The sequence below is a fragment of the Pelophylax lessonae genome, assembly GCF_965119305.1.
Source record: "Pelophylax lessonae genome assembly, chromosome: 1".
Classification (NCBI taxonomy): Eukaryota; Metazoa; Chordata; class Amphibia; order Anura; family Ranidae; genus Pelophylax; species Pelophylax lessonae.
Window position 1 is genome coordinate 104,992,171 of NC_138768.1, and position 17,588 is coordinate 105,009,758.

The window sequence follows — 17,588 nt, forward strand, 5'->3', positions numbered from 1 at the left end:
AAGTTCCTTGCTGGGATCTTTTGGTCCTGGCAAGACTTTTTTTCTTTAAGAAAAAGACATTTTTTAGGTAGTTTTCTCCAGTCTTTTTTTCCTGTGAGATCTTCAAGCAAAAATGCCGGACTGGGCGACACTTGTGGTCACCCCAGCCGGCCTACGAGCGCGTGCAGACCAGGCATTGCGCTTGGTCGGCCGCGACATATTCAAGTAAGTATGCGGGGCCGGGCGACGGGCTGGATGTGAGATCCAGTGGTCACCCCGGTTTCTGCCTAAAAGCGCGTGCAGACCAGTGCGCTGAGTCGGCCGCGACGAAGTCCCAGTAAAGGGACTGACTTTGCGAGTTAAAAGCTCGCTTGGACGCCAGGACCAGAGAGTCGAGGCGTCCACAAACCCCCACCTCGGTGGAGAGGGTATTATGAAGAGAGGGTGCCTGTCGGTTCGGTATGGTGAGTAAAACGTTCCCTTTTTTTCCTCATTTATGAGGCAGTATATATTATGGGCCCCTCCATATATGGTCAGTATATATCTGACACTTACAAGTCCCCCTTGTAATACAGCATGTGTTTGTGGGAAGTGGACTTGGTTCAAGAGCTAACACTCTACCCAGCAGACTGTAACATTACAGCAAACATAGGAGGTATAATCCTACCTTATGTGCAGTGTATCTCTGTAGATCCATATGTCACCTCTCAGCAGAGTGCAGGTGGATGTGCTGGGAAGACGATATCGGCGGTCCGCCGCCATTTTGCCGTAGACCGAATGCATGTATGTCCTCAGGTCACGCCGGCCGCCATGTTTTTGGAGTCTTATGTCTCTTCTATGGGGGCGGCCATGTTTTGTGAGCCCAGCTTCCTCGTGGAGGGCTGGGAACGCCGGAAGGCGTACACAGGGGGCGGAGCCACGCCTTCTGCCCGGGGAAAAAGCAAACAGCTCCTTCCAGTCTGTGTAAGACAGACGCTGGCTGCAGTTTGTTGGAAACTGCACTGCATCGGTTGGTGAGCCTTGGGGGTCCCTCTCTCTCTCTCTGGGATCGAGAAGCAGGTACTCTGAGGGGCGCTATTGCGCTAGGGGGAGACACACAAAAAAAAAAAAAAAAAAAGTTTTTTTGTTTATTGCTGGCAAAAGTGTCCTGTATTAACATGGACCCTGCCACTCATGTATCTCCTCCGGATCCCCTCGAGGGGTCTGCGGGATCCCCCAGCACCCCATTGACAATTGAATCTTTGTCAGCCATTATGGAAACTTTTGTGTCCCGGGTGGAAGTGGCTGGTCAGGGACAGGGCGCAAGAAAGCGACCCCCGCCTAACCCCTTATTATCTGAAACCTCGGATTCAGACTCTGAGCCTATTTCTGCAGTTGCAGGTACTTCATCTGGTATTGGTGTCTCGGGTCCTGTCTCTTCAGACAGTGAGGAGGATGTTTCGGCATCTGCCATAGCCCGAGAGGAAGCGTTGGTAAACGCACTCATTGTATCTGTTCAAGAGACTTTAAGGTTACAGGGTATTCCATCAGAAATAGCTGAAACTGAGATCCCTTTTGGGACTAAAAAGCGCATCAAAGTGGCAAAGGTTTTTCCATTGCCCAAATGTTTTGGCAATCCAATCGATGAAGAATGGCGTCTGCCAAAACGCACTTTTAATATTTCCAAACGCATTGACAGGCGTTATCCGTTTGAGGAAACCCTTATTAAGAAATGGACAGAACCACCTGTGGTGGATTCACCAATTGCTAGATTGAATAAAGCCACGGTTATTCCTTTAGAAGACGCTCCGTCTTTTAAAGATCCAGTGGATCGCAAGATAGAAGCTATGTCTCGCACCATGTTTTCCTTGATTGGATCAGCTTTCAGGCCAATAATTGCTATTGGTCTGGTTTCGCAGGCTGTAACTGAATGGACCAAGTGGTTACGCCGGGACTTAGAAGAAGTCCCTCAGGCGGTATCAGATTTGTTGGAACAAATGATACAGGGGTTACAGTTTGTATGTGATGCGTCGTTAGACGCCACTCCATTAATGGCGCGAGCATCAGTCTCAGCAGTGGTTCTCAGGCGTACACTGTGGCTAAAAGGTTGGATAGCCGACCAAGGTTCCAAAAAAAGCATTGGCTAATATCCCCTTTTCAGGAGAGCGTCTATTTGGAGCCAACTTAGATGAGATCATTAAGGATCTCACCGGTGGAAAAAGCACCTTTTTACCGCAAAATTTTAAAGGTAAAGGAACTCGTCAAAGACGAGGGCCTTCTTTTTCTGCTCACAAGAGGTTTTTTCGTCCAGCGGGTGAAAAAACTAAGTCCTCCAAAGCTCCTACAGGAGGCGTCAGGGGTCGGTGGTCGGGCAAGCAAAAGCCCGCCCCCTCCAGACCCGAAGATAAACCATCCAAAGCCTGAAGGTGCGCCCCCACCCATAACTGGGGTGGGGGGACGTCTTCGCCGGTTCCCGGATCCATGGCTTTCCAGAATCCCGGACAAATGGGTTTGCGAAGTCATAAAGTCAGGGTACAAGATCGAGTTTCGATCTCTCCCACCGGCGCGATTCTTCCCTTCCAATATCCGACTATCTCCGGATCGTCTAGAAAATCTGCGGAGAGCAGTCACAGATCTACTACAACAAGGAGTGGTAGTCCACGTTCCTTGGACAGAACGGTTTCAAGGGTTTTATTCAAACCTGTTTACAATACCCAGGAAAGAGGGCAAAGTGCGTCCAATTCTGGACTTAAGAGCGCTCAATTCTTTCGTCAACCTAAGAAGATTCAGAATGGAGTCCATTCGCACGGTAGCAGCCTTCCTGCATCCAGGGGATGTCCTAGCGTCCATAGACATCAAGGACGCCTATCTTCACATTCCCATTTTCGCAGGACATCAGCGTTTTCTACGCTTTTCCGTAGAGGAGAACCACTATCAGTTTGTGGCGTTACCTTTCGGTCTCGCCACGGCTCCGCGGGTCTTCACAAAGGTGTTGGCCCCTATGTTGGCACTTCTGCGCCAAAGAGGTATATCGATTCTAGGTTACCTAGACGATCTTCTGCTTCATGCAGAATCTCCTCAGACCTTGCTACAAAACATAGAAATTACTATGATTTCTTTACAGGAATTCGGGTGGCTGGTGAACCAGCAAAAGTCATTTCTGGTTCCCACCCAGAGGCTCGAATATCTGGGTCTAATTCTAGACACAGTCAGGACGAGAGTTTTCCTTCCGGTAGGGAAACTTCGAAAGATTCAATCAGCAGTCCAGTTGTTACTGTCCAACAGCTGGTCTTCCCTTCGGACGTGCATGAGGGTTCTGGGGTTGATGGTGGCTTCATTCGAAGCAGTCCCATTTGCCCAGTCCCATACCCGAATTCTTCAGCAAGAGATTCTTCTCAGATGGAATCGGAATCCGGAATCCCTGGACAATCAGATACGATTGAGCAAACAGACCAGAGAGTCTCTGGTTTGGTGGCTTCGGTCTCCAATGCTCAGCCAGGGAAAGTCATTTCTGCCAATATATTGGACGATAGTGACCACGGATGCCAGTCTATCCGGATGGGGAGGAATTCTTGGTCAGTTATCTGTCCAGGGACTTTGGTCCCCGTAAGAATCCAGATTACCGATAAATGTATTGGAACTGAGAGCGATCAGACTTTGTCTGATTCACTGGACCGAGCAGCTCCAGGGCAGCCCGGTTCGGATCCAGTCGGACAATGCCACGGCCGTGGCTTATGTCAATCATCAGGGGGGCACCAAGAGTGTCCGAGCGGCCAAAGAAGTGGCTTGCATTCTTCGCTGGGCGGAACGATTTGTTCCAGCAATCTCTGCGGTGTTCATTCCGGGGGTGGAGAATTGGCAGGCAGATTATCTCAGCCGTCAGACCCTGGATCAGGGGGAATGGTCCCTCCATCCAGACGTTTTCCACCAGTTGTGCCTACGGTGGGGCACACCGGATGTGGATCTGTTGGCATCACGATTCAACAGGAAAGTTCAGAGATTCGTGGCTCGCTCCCGCGATCCTCTAGCAGAAACCGCAGACGCACTGATCGCCCCGTGGGGGCAATACCAGCTAATATATGCCTTCCCTCCTCTCGCGTTACTGCCAAGACTTCTTCGCAGGGTAGAGGAGGAAGGAATCCCAGTAATCCTGGTAGCTCCGGACTGGCCTCGTCGAGCTTGGTACGCCGACATGGTCAGACTGGTGGCGGATGTCCCATGGAGACTTCCTCTCAGGGAGGATCTACTGTCTCAGGGACCGATCTTCCATCCTGCTTTACGATCGCTGGCTTAACGGCCTGGCTATTGAGACCCAGGTGCTGAGGGACAAAGGTTTGTCAGCTTCAGTTATTCCTACTCTAGTTGAAGCAAGGAAAGCGACTTCCAGAAAGATTTATCATCGCACATGGAAGTCCTACATTGCATGGTGTGAACCTTTGGGGTTCCGTCCTCGGTCTTATTCGATTAGTCGAATATTGGCTTTTTTGCAACAAGGGGATGAGCAGAAACTGGCCTTGAGTACTATCAAGGGTCAGGTCTCAGCATTAGCCATCTTCTTTCAGAAGCCTTTGGCTACTCATTCCTTGGTGCGGAATTTCATCCAGGGGGTGCGACATCTGGCTCCGCCAGTGCACGCGCCGTTACCCCCCTGGGATCTTAATTTAGTGTTGTCGGTTCTTCAGAAACCTCCCTTTGAAGATATTAGGGAGATTCCTCTACCCACGTTGTCCCAGAAGGTGGCCTTCTTGGTGGCTATTACTTCTGCACGCAGGGTGTCAGAACTGGCCGCATTATCTTGTCGTTCACCATATCTGGTGGTTCATAGAGATAAGGTGGTTCTTCGTCCGAATCCATCCTTCCTACCAAAAGTAGTTTCAGAATTTCATCTGAATGAAGAAATTGTATTACCTTCCCTGTGTCCTAAGCCCAGTCATCCTCGGGAATTTGCTTTGCACTCCTTGGATGTGGTCCGGGCGATCAGGGTATACTTGAAAACGACAGACTCGTTTCGCAAGACGGATTCACTTTTTGTGATCCCAGATGGACCCAAAAAGGGGTTGCCTGCATCTGCCGCGACCATTTCCAGATGGATCAGACAGACGGTAGTGCAGGCTTATTCTATTAAGGGTCGGGAGCCCCCGTTCCCTATTAAGGCGCACTCCACTCGGGCACTTAGTGCGTCATGGGCCTTTCGCCATCAGGCGTCAGTGGTCCAGGTGTGCAAGGCGGCTACCTGGTCGTCGGTGCATACCTTCTCTAAACATTATAAAGTTGATGTAATGGCATCGTCTGATGCCTCATTTGGCCGCAAGGTTTTGCAGGCCGCAATTTGAGGAGACCAGTGGTCTACCTCGAGGGTTTTTTCCGTTGGAAAATTTTTTCTTTAGTCTCATTCTTTGTTTATAATGAGCCTTTAAAACTTCTAGTTTGGCACCGGTTGGGCCTACTAGATTGGATTTGATTTTGTCAATCCCACCCCTCATTTGTGGCACTGCTTCTGGATGTCCCAGCTCTTGAGAATCAAGAAGACTACGTCTGTCAATGAGCGATAGAGAAAAATGGATTTTTGTAAGAACTTACCGTAAAATCCTTTTCTCTTAAGCTCATTGACAGACGTAGTACCCGCCCCTCTATCATTGAGTTGGGTTGGGTTAATTTCTCTGTACTGCTTTAAACAGAACTGATTCCCTGTAGCAGAGAGGGGGAGGATATACCCTCAGGGACTGCCCCCTAGGGTGGAGCCAGAACGTTTTGTCATTCTGCCTAGTCCTACTCCTGCGGAGACAACATAACCCAGCTCTTGAGAATCAAGAAGACTACGTCTGTCAATGAGCTTAAGAGAAAAGGATTTTACGGTAAGTTCTTACAAAAATCCATTTTTTTTTTTTTTGGTTTTTTTTTATCAGCCCCCTAAATCAATTGTAAATACATTGTATGTAGTCAGCATGCAGTTTGTGTTCGAGCTCCCAGTACCAGCAAGAGGCTGTACTCTGTATGTACTCTACATCTATCAGACTTTGCATTCGGATTATCTCTTTACATTGGCTTCATAGTAGAAGTCTTAGGCTAACTGACCCTTTCGTGCCCAGAGGTTTTCGTGTAATTGCTTCCCTACCAGGCCAATTCTGACATTTCTTGCCTACATGTAAAATCCATATTTCTCTTTCGTTCATTGTTGGACACAGCTCCTGATTCTTCTTAATCATTGGATTATACTGCCCCCTACAGGAGTAGGACACTAGGCAGGAAAAAGCTTGACTGCGTCTATAGGCAGTCCCAGGGGGTATACACCCACTCTCAGCTATAGGCATTCAGTTTTTTTTTTCTGCCTAATCAGGATTAAAATCTAATTTATTCAACCAAATTTTTTGGTAAAATCTAAAAAATGTTACGCCGAGTAAATAGATACCTAACATGTCACACTTTAAAATTCCGTACCCTCATGAAATGACGCCAAACTACATTACTTAAAAATCTCCATAAGCGAGGTTTTACATTTTTTTTACAGGTTACCAGTTTAGAGTTAAAGATCTGGCACTAGAATTATTGCTTTCACTATAATGTTCGCAGCGATACCTCACGTGTGGTGTGAACACGTGTTTTTTTTTTTTTTTTTTTTGTCTTTGTGTTTTTTTTTTTTTTCCACTTTCCCTTTTAATTTTGTTCACTTTTATTCCTATCACAAGAAATGTAAACATCCCTTGTGACAGAAATAAGGCATTACAGGTCCTCTTTATGGGGACATCTGGGGTCTATAAGACCCCAGATATCTCCACTACCCTGGAAAGCATGAGATAAAAAATAAACTTTGATTTCTGCTTTTCAGGAAAAAAATGACAGTGTTTACATCTGCCAAAGCCAAAAGTATTGACGTGACGTCGCTTCCAGCCTCATAGGATCAGAGATGGCTGGGGACCGTCCGGTCTTTGGCCAGCTGTGTGGTAACCGGGCGCCAACGGACTTTTACGTTAGAGGCAATTGATGGCTGAAAAAGATATCTGGATGATGCCTGTATCTGCGGGCATCATACAAATATCTCCACTTGATATATGATGTCCTAAGGGCAGGAAGTGGTTAATTTTTTTGGTTTCCTAAAATACTGTGATCTGCAGCATTGACTGTTTTGTTTTGTCCTCCGCATTCTTTTAGGCTCTAAGATCATCGTCTCTAATGATCAGTCCTCCGATCCCCACTGCTCTCCTGTCTTTACTGACAGAGGCAGCCGGTTGTCGGCACATAGCAGGGAAGATCAGATCCGCTCAGGATGGTGAATAAGAGATCAGTAACATGTTCTTACGTTTACCAATCCCTTTACTTTCCTGAATGAACTTGGGTGTTCAAATCTGAAGGGATCATAAACATGATTGGCATGGTTTACGATCTCTTCTGTTTGTGAATTTGAATACTTCCGTGATCAATAAATAGTGCTGCTTAGCTGGGGAGAAGGAGCTTGAGAACTTTGTGACCCAGATCTCCTGCTCCAACCTCAGGAGGAAATATCAGGGGGTCTGTTCATACCCGTGTTTTCTTCACTAACCCCCCCCCCCAGTGGTTAAAAAGCATACACGCCCACCCTGTACATAAGCACAACACACATTGTGGTAATACACATAATGTGTTGGTGCATCAACACACCAAGAGCCTGTTTATACCAGCGGGCATGGGTTCTACAAAAAATATGCAGTGCGTCATTACATTGCATCACAGTACTTGATTTTTTTTTTTTAATTGTGTTCACTTAACTCTCTGCATGGTAGCACATTGTGATGTTGTAACAAAATGTATACTTGAATCGTTATATCGCATACGCTAATGCAGTTTACACACAGCACTGCAGATTGCACTTTAGCACAATGCGTAAGTGTGAACCCAACCTCCAGATTTTAGCAAATGTTGCTTATTTACAGTTTTGCCTACCTTTTTTGGCTTTCACCATTTCTTAAATGCAGTTTTCAAAATGTACAAATTATTTTTACTCCATACAGTTAAATCTTTTTTTGTAGTTTTGTAAATTATGCTGTGCTTGTATGTGCTTATATTGGTTTTTAGTGTATTTTTATTGAAAATATTGTTTTGATGAGCACTTGGAGTACTAGAGGCGGGCCAACGAAATTGGTAAATCCGATGAACACTGCAGGCTGAAGGCTTTTATTTTTACAATAAAACTTCTAGCCAGCAAGCGATCACTGTGTCATAAACAGACAATTTACATAGTTATATAGTTTGTGAGGTTGAAAAAAAACATCAGTCCATCCAGTTCAACCTATGATGTGTGTGTGTTTGCTGTTAACCTTACATTGAATACCCCTGTATGTTGTGGTCTTTAAGGTGCCCATCTAAAAAAAACTATCGATGCTCCCTGCTGATACGACTTCTTGTGGAAGCGAATTCCACATCCTTACTGCTCTGACAGTGAAGAACCGCCTACGTATATTTTAAGGTTAAACCGCCTTTCCTCTAGTTTTAGTGAGTGGCCACGTGTCTTATTGTATCTCCTTTCTCTGAATAGTTTGTTCCTTATGCTAGGGTCGCCAGTACAGTATTTGTACATGGATATCATATCCCCCCTCAATCGTCTCTTCTCCAGAGAGAATAAGTTCAGTGCTTGTAGTCTTTCCTCATAGCCGATGCCCTCCATGCTCCTCCACAATGAGCTGGGAACCATGCTGATTGGTCACTGATCTTTAGTGGGGACCGGAGCTGTCAGAGGCGGGATTGAAAGCCAGCAGTTGCATTAAGATTCTGCTGTTGGCTCTCAAATGGGAAATGTTTTCACAGCACAGGGCATTATGCTGAGACGTTTATATACAAATGCTGGGCAAAAAGGGGTCCACTGTCATCATAGTTATATTTATGGATTAACTGCTTTTGTTAAGATTAGTTCTTTATCCCTTTTTCAGGTGCTAATCTACTGATTGACAGCACTGGACAGCGACTTCGAATTGCTGATTTTGGAGCAGCAGCTAGATTGGCATCAAAGGGCACAGGTGCTGGTGAATTTCAGGGGCAGCTGCTGGGAACGATTGCTTTTATGGCTCCAGAGGTACTCTTCTATTCCTGCAACTCTACTACTTATTTTTATATAAAATTTCCTTGACTAAGTATAGCAGTTTTTTGTTTTGTCTGATGTATAAACATATGTATTCCAGAAATTACCTTTCTGGGACCTTTTTTTTACTGATTCATTAATACCTCTTTTCATGTTCCTAATACTATAGGTGCTGAGGGGGCAGCAGTATGGGCGGAGCTGTGACGTGTGGAGCGTTGGCTGCAGCATTATAGAGATGGCTTGTGCAAAACCTCCATGGAATGCAGAGAAGCACTCCAATCACCTTGCTCTCATATTTAAGGTAGTGTTCTCTGGAACTGTGCTCCCTTGTCTCACCTCTGTCTCCCATATTCCCTTTTGAGGTCGAGGCTCATTGTATTTTCTGAGTCCTGTTGTTCTGCTATCTTCCCTGCTAGGATGTCAGAATTTTCATAGCTGTCAAATTGAAAACCTTAGCTAATGGGCCATGGTCTTTAATCGCAGAAATGCTCTCACCACAGAGGGCTTTGTGGGGCAACATGACCACGAGTGTTTTTGGACTTATCCTTTTATTATCCAGTTTAGTTTTACAGAGGAGATCTAGCACTATAATTATTGCTCTTGCTCCAATCGTGGCTATACTTCTCGTGTGGTGCGAACACCATTTAAATATGCGTACATGACTTGGGTATGCACTAGCGTCTGTGCACTAGCATGGAGGGATGGGGGCGCTTTACATTTTTTTTTTTTTTTATCACTTTTATTCCTATTACAAGGAATGTAAGCATTCCTTGTTATAGAAATAAGGATGACCGGTCCTTTTTTTATGGAGCGATCAGGGAACATAAATACCCCAAATCTCGGCTTTTACCTTTTTAAAAGCAAAAGATAAAAACATATATTTTTTTAACTCTTTTGCTTTAAAAATTATTTACTTCTGCCCTAGCCTAGAAATAATGTCATGACGTCGCTCCGGTCCTCCAAGGCCATTGGTGATCAGAGACAATATGGATTCTATTCGCCTCTGTGACCAGCCGGCAGCACTGTCAGATAGTTTCCCGTGCACGCCGGTAGAAACGGTAAGCCCGAGAAACACCTGTGAGCCACAGGGAGGGGGTTCTCCCCTCCCACCACTTCTGAAAGTGATCCAGCAGCTAATGAGCTGCTCAGGCTGCTTTCATGAGAAAGTCAGCTGCTGGCTAAAAATAGTTTGATATCTGCCATAACCCCGGTAAAACATTTGCAAACCACAATGTTTTTATATATACATATTGCGGTCGGGAAGTGGTTATAAGCAGACGCATTGTTGCATAAACTGTAATGCAAAACAAGTACTCATCAGGGCCTAATAAGCAAATAATTCATAACCTGCAATCAAAAAACTTTTCACCAAGACCCTGACAAAACGGTGGCCTCTTCAGTGCTGCATCAAAACAGCTCATTCTTTCTTTTCACATTTAGATTGCAAGTGCAACAACGGCCCCATCAATCCCTCCGCATCTGTCCCCAGGCTTACGGGATGTCACTCTTCGATGTCTGGAACTTCAGCCTCAAGACCGGCCTCCATCAAGAGAGTTACTGAAACACCCGGTCTTTAGAACAAAGTGGTAGATGCATTCTCTACAAAAGACCATTTTAAGATTGCTACTGAGATAGAGACAGGGAACTCTGTTCCTCTATAGCTGCATGTCCTGTCTCTGCCATACTGTACCTGTGTGTATTGTCTGTCCCTCCCTGCCCTGTGCATGACCACTTCATACCTGGAACAGCTTCAGAACAAGGAGGACTTAAAAGATGAGACAAAATGTGTGCCTTGTGGGAGATTCCTTTCCAAAAATCTAAATGAGAAAGAGATACTGCTCCTTTGACTTTTAATCTTATCCTTTTTTATTATTTTTTATTTATTATATACATATATATAAAACACATCTTGGTGTGTGCTTTGTAATTTTAGTGAAATTTGCATGAACGTTGCTTTGTGGGCCATGACTTCTGGCATCTATTTAAAACATCTCCAGCTTTCTGAAGCTTCCACTGAGAGGAGTCATGACGGCAAAGCCGGGGCAGAGCCTCTAATTAGCGTACTTGTCAGATCGCAGTATACATGGCCATAGAGATTGTTGCAATGTGTAAATACTGACTACACTGTATTTTACCACAGTTGTTCAACACAGAACCAACCTTTGTTGCCGCTTTTCTTCATTTAGAGAATTATGTCATGTGTTTTTAAATATAGGGTAAAGTTACATTTTTTTTTTGGGCAACTTTACCTAAAAGCTTTTCCCTTTAAGGCAATGACTGATCTGGATCTGATGGAATTGGTCTTCTGGTCATTGTATCGACTTCTGATCAAATGACAAATATGGTTACATAAGGATATGTACACATGTAGAATTGGACACTGCTTTTGTGGGTATTTGTATCCAGCAATAAAACAGCATGCAACTTGGCCATGACAGTGTCTGCCATGGCAAGGCCACGCTCATATCCTGGAAATGAATGGCCTCCAGTTTGCCATTAGTGAGCAGGCTTCAAGCATCAAATTTTAAAAGGACAATTGGGGAATAGCTTCTGCAACTTCGTTCTAGATTATGTCGGGGTAAGACAGTACAGGTTCGCAAAAGCCATCCCTCTGTACATGCACTGCCAGCGTTGGCCAACCAGATGGCAGGATCCGTCACTTGTATGACCAGTTCTTCTCTGCAATTGTATAAATCAGTCTCATCAACCAATCTTAACTTGGGGTTAGAATGTTTATTTCCTCTTATAATGATCCTCTATTATGCAGAAAAAAATAACTTTAGGGAATAGTAAAGAGAAAATAATTCTAATTATAAAACAAAATGATAGGTATGGAGATGTAACGTACCATTTTCTGGGATCACAACACTGTCATTGTGAGAATAGGGGAAGCCAGATGAATAGGTTTTCTGGTTATCTTGAGACCACAAGATTTTATTCTGGACCCATTCGTGAACTTCTGCCAAAGTCTTTTGCCAACGTAGCTCAAATTTTATAGGCAATCTCAACCCAATAATTTCAGTTTAAGGTGGATGCCCTTGAGCTGAATATGCAATTTAACTTTGTCAGCAACCATGCAAAGCTTCGCTAACAGGTTTGAGTGAAGTTGAATTGTCCCTCGGGGCACCCCCCTCCTATTAAAAATGACATATACCTTAACCATGGGGTTCTGATGATCACTTTGTGGGCTTCAGACCGCCAAACATGCACCTTGCAGTTATACATTTCAGTTGAAAGGGCGTCTGGAAATATGGACTGTGGCTAGTGCACTAGTATATGTAATTGGACAAAAGGTAAAATTCACGGGGCTCTAAAGAGAAGTGTACATATCCTTTATTGTTCACTGCAATAAAAAAGCAGATGTCTTTAAAGTAAATGACCTGATTTTAATCCATTCAGTTCCAGATCACTCAAGCATTGTACCTTGACCACTCACTGTTCATTTTGATTTTGGTATGGTATTGTGCATTGATTTCTAAGCCTGTTCTTCTGATCAGTAATGTCTGGTAAGTGAACATTTGTTCTTTGTCTGGAATATTCAGGTTTAATATTTTTCTACTAAAAGTATTTTGAAGTATATTTCTATTTCAAACCAAATCAAGAAGACTGTAACTTGACCACTCACTGTCTGTCTGCTGACCCTGCGGTTTTCCTTCTGTCGTACATCATGGATTGGAACTGGCTCATATGCAATGTTTATAGCAGAAGCACAAAAAGCTACTTGAAGATCTTCGACACCCCAATAGTTGTAAGATGATGTTTGCTGCTCCTGGGGCTCGTAACCCTGCTGATCATATTGTTTCCATCTCAGGCTTGAATAATTCTAGGAGAAAGATGGTCACTGTCCTTATACATGTCAGTAAGCAGCTACCTGTAAGCTTGTTTTACTGCTGTCAGCTGAAATGTATGTTCTCTGACTCCTTACCTAGTGAGTTCGGAATCGGATTGACTTGGTTCTAAAATGTTTCTTAATTTTCTATCCCTGCATCCCCTGTCATTTTGGAATGCATTATCTGCACCTGAAAAAAAGATCTCCTCAGTACTACAGGGTGGTTGATATAGGCACACTTTTTAAGCTATATTCCGAGGATGACGTTGGCACACCTATATTCTGTTCTGTAATCATCCATTGATGCAGTAGTTATAAAGGAGATACGTTCAGCTTTCTGAACATGTTGCACCCATGTTTAGGATGTAACATGTTCAGCTTCTGCCTGTTGTCCCCGCCCACACAGCTGCGCCATTCATTCACATATCCCTGTGAATCAATGAACTACAGCTACCATCAGCTTTTGTGGCTGACGGCTTGTAGTTCTAAACTATGTGCGTTTTTTTTTTTTTTTTTTTGTAAGGCCCCTTTCACACATACAGTCCGTTCAGTTCACACATACAGTCCGTTCAGTTCACACATACAGTCCGTTCAGTTCACACATACAGTCCGTTCAGTTCACACATACAGTCCGTTCAGTTCATCAGTTCAGGCAGTATCAGTTTTTCATCCGTTTTCCTTCCTTTTTCATCCGTTTTTCATCCGTTTTCCATCAGTTTTTTTTACATCCACTACCAATGCAAAAACGGATGAACGGACAGCATGTGTGAAAGGGGCCTAAAGGTGAACTTCTTTAAGCATGTAGGGATATTTGCACTCGTGTTTGGCAGCCGTGCAGGTTTGGGTGCACTGCCGCAAAAGCATACTGTCTGCATTTGGGGCCATACATCCACACCTGTACAACTGTCAAATAGGATTCTCCTGTGCATCTCCATGCAGGCAAAGACAGCCAGGTGTGCATGTATTGCGCTCGTGTGAGACTTCATTCTTAATCCAGGAGCAGGTCTGGAAGGTCAGAGTTAAATCCTTAGCTGCATGATTGTCCCCAGTTAGTGATTGAAAGTACTGAAGCAAGAGGAGCAGCATGACAGCCCAGCAACTAGAATTTATAGGGGCCTCCATGGTTTTCTCAGGCAAGGTTCCTTTAACATGGAAGGCTATATGTATATAAGGCACTGCTAATTCACAACCCCGTGGATCAGGTGTAGAATTACAATTTACAGACTTGTTTATCTTATTGCTTCATCTTAAAATATGAGAGTAATCAAGGTGATGTACATGAAGTCTGATACAAGTCCAGCCTGCTGTAGCTTTTCTTGGCTATAGTTTGGACAGAACAAAATGTGCCCCAACTGTGTTACTGAGCCCTACAGGAGCCAAGCATCATCTGTGTCTATCTGGCTGGTGGAACACCGACCGAACAGGTTCATTTTACTGTCCTTTTTTTTTATTCTCCTCTGTTGTAGTTTATGGCATGTAAAATAGAAGGAAGATGGCAGCTCTCTTGCTTTGTTCTTCGTCTTTTTTTTTTTTTTTATGGTTAAAATTTCAATCATTTATTTTTTTAACTCCTTGGAAGCCGATTGGGGATGTTGCACAATGAAAACTAATAAAAAAGGTTATTCTGACTCTCAGGATCAACTTAATAAGCTATTGTACATTTCAGCAAATGTACCTTGTATGGATCTGGAAGGTTTGCTTTAGATAGTACAGAAACACACATGCTGAACTGTATTGAAATGTGAATTTTACAAATTTGGACATTCCTTTGTTTTTTTTTTTTTGTTTTTTGGTGTGTGTGCGACAGACAAGCATATTCCAAAGAGTTAAATGGTATTCCGTAATGTGAAATTTAAGTAGCTCTAACTGTATTTTACTTGACCGCTATGCTATGGCATATAATTATTTTTCTTAAAGTCTTAAATATTCATCAGCCCTATGTTTCCCTTGCTACTGATACTCTGTCAGATTTTAAATACTGGAAGATTGTTGGCTGTTTTAATGCTTTTTTCTTCTCCCCTATGCATATTTGAACCTCAGCTAATCAGTATTACTCTCTAGATTCCTGTCCTTTCCACATTTCAAATTCCTAAGTCTTGCTTCCACTTAGGAGTTTGTCCTCCACTTGCCCTGCTTGCTGGCAATTGTGCTGTCCTATTTTTATGCAGATTGTGATATAATCTTATTTTCTTTGGATCAAAGCTGGACTGAAAATCGTATTGTATAATTATTTTTGTGACATTCTTAATGTTATTTGGTACTTGTTAAGTTGTAAATAACGGCTACTGCTTGTTTTATTTCCGTCTCTACTACCTCAGGTGTCCTATAGTGTTTTTTTTTTTTTTTGTTTTTTCTTCTTCTACCAAAGTTGACTTTTCACAATGAGACTATACTTGCTGTAAGATTGATTCCTAAGACTTCCAGGGCTCAAGGGCTAATTTCTCTTTAGCACCTTAACTGTGCAAGCAATTGTTGCGGAAATCTCTGGGTTAAGAAAAAATTGGCTTAATTGTATCCTTTGTTATTTTAAATATATCAAGATATTTTAATTATTAAAGGTTTTTAACCCATGAACCGATTTTATAGTATAATTTGTACCTATTTTGGTGTTTTTGTCTTTATAGTAAATAAAAGATTTTGAACAAATCTGTGCTTTGTATTTGTTTCCTTCATGATTAGCTATTAAGCTGTATTCACATAGGTGTACTACAGCATGCACCCCCTGCGAGGGCTGTGTTTTTTCTGCATGGGGATGCACAGGCATTCCATGCATCCCTGCACAGGCAGTCCCATTCATGTCAATAGGGACGCAGGGTTGCACGGACACAGCGACTGCTCCCAAAATGGCAGCCGCGAGGGTGCATGGCCTCGAAAGCACACTGCCTGTTTGCCAAGGGCCAAGCACCAACATAGCTGCCAAAATGGCAAACATAGCCGGCGAACAGGTGTACACTGTAGTACACCCCTGTGCCCGAGGGACAGTCCTATCTGGACTGCGGCTGTGCCCCACAGCTAGGTGTCCTCTCCCAGGCTTCCTGCCAGGCCACCTATGTCCTCTCCACAGTGGGGGGGGGGGGGGGGATGGAGGAGATCGGGACTGAGAGTGGGAGTCTTTTCATATTAAGCTGGGTAATCACCTGTCTGTTAACCCAGTGACTTTGTCAGCTCTCGCCCCTCAGTCCTGATCTGCAGCTTCTCCCACCCGTTGGGAGGATGACATTGGTGGCCAGGCTGGAGGCCCAGGAGAGGACACCCATGGATGATTAGTGCCTCTGCCCTGCCAAAGGTACCATAGGGTTTTGCAGGGAAGGCTTGCATTAAAACGGGCACTGTGTGGTGTAAAGGGTCACTGGGTATTGTAAAAAGGGTGAAAAGAGCACTGCAAAGGTAGCATTGTGAAGGGGAACTGAGAACACTGTGGGGCTGCTTTAACCATTTCAGCTCTGGAAGATTTACCCCCCTTATGACCAGGCCATTTTTTGCGATGCAGCACTGTTACTTTAAAAATTGCACGGTCCTATGACGCTGTACCCAAATAAAATTGTCTTTTTTTTTTTTCCCCACGCATAGAGCTTTCTTTTGGTGGTATTTTTTGCGCTAAAAACAGACCGACCATTTTGAAGAAAAAAAAGTTTTACTTTCTGCTATAAAATACAGCCAATTAAGAAAATAAATTAAAGCCATAATGTGTTTTGCTACATGTTTTTGGTGAAAAAAAATTCTAATAAGTGTATATTGATTTGTTTGCACAAAAAAGTTAGTGTCTGTAAACTATGGGATATTTTTTATGAAATTTTTATTTATTCTTTTACTGGTAATGAATATAGAAGGGGTTGCCTGGATAAGTTTAGATATGAAACTGGCGTTGTACCGACATCCCTGGTATAAAGTACAGAGTAGTGGGGATTATCCTGAAGACCAACCTCCCAGTAGGGATTACAGGAAAAGGTGGGGGAAGGGGGAAGGGAGAGGAGGGTAAATGGGACTTTACTGGTACGGTAACCGTCAAATAATCAAGGGTATCATTAAAAAGTAGAATACTTTATTGCATATCAAGGTTAAAATTGATCATCAAAAGCTGCAAGGTACATACAAAGAAAATAATTTGGTATTTAACAAAAAACTATACAGGAGCCGGTATACAGTAGGTGAGCATATAGCTGATGGCGATCTAAACATAGGGATTTCCAAACCAGCTGGAGGTATTTCTACCTCAACATGTTTCATGGCGAACCACTTCGTCAGGAGGATTTAATGTAAATATGTAGTGCTCATTCTGAAGGTGACAAAAAGACATTTAATCAATAATTCATCTCGACATAACAAAGCATCTATAATCAATGTGTGTCAAAAGACATGGTAACAAACTCATTGACATAGGTATGGGAGGTATCATTTTTACCTTATCAAGCAGGCTCAGAAAGGTCACCAGTCAAGGCGTGCAACCATCATATCCTCTCGCCGGCGAACATGGACGACACTAAATTTATTAAGTTGTTGTGTAAATATAATTTGGGAATGAACATTACCGGTAATGTTTAAAAAGGAAAAGGAAAGATGGGATAGGGAGAGAACCTACAGAGCCATGTAAATTAGAGAGGGTATTTTCAGATGTAAGGACATCTAGATAATCCCGGAGCCAGAAAATCAAAGGATAAAGACCAAGATGAAGGAGAACAAAGCCACCATCTAGAAAGAAAAAGGAAAACCAAAATATAGAGTGCCTCCAAAGGAAATCAGAATGTCAAGGAA

At 43.5% G+C, this 17,588-nt stretch overlaps 1 protein-coding gene across 2 annotated transcripts in view; it reads left to right on the forward strand.

Moving 5' to 3' along the window:
- MAP3K1 (mitogen-activated protein kinase kinase kinase 1) overlaps window positions 1-11,774 on the forward strand; it is a 130,928-nt gene extending 119,154 nt beyond the window's left edge. For both annotated transcript variants that reach the window (XM_082257625.1, XM_082257624.1), the window contains exons 18-20: window positions 8,859-9,001; window positions 9,177-9,308; window positions 10,448-11,774. In XM_082257625.1, coding sequence (XP_082113751.1) covers window positions 8,859-9,001; window positions 9,177-9,308; window positions 10,448-10,597 — 425 coding nt within the window. In that variant the 3' untranslated portion in view covers window positions 10,598-11,774. The remainder of the gene's footprint in view (window positions 1-8,858; window positions 9,002-9,176; window positions 9,309-10,447) is intronic.
- The last annotated feature ends 5,814 nt before the right edge of the window (window positions 11,775-17,588 follow it).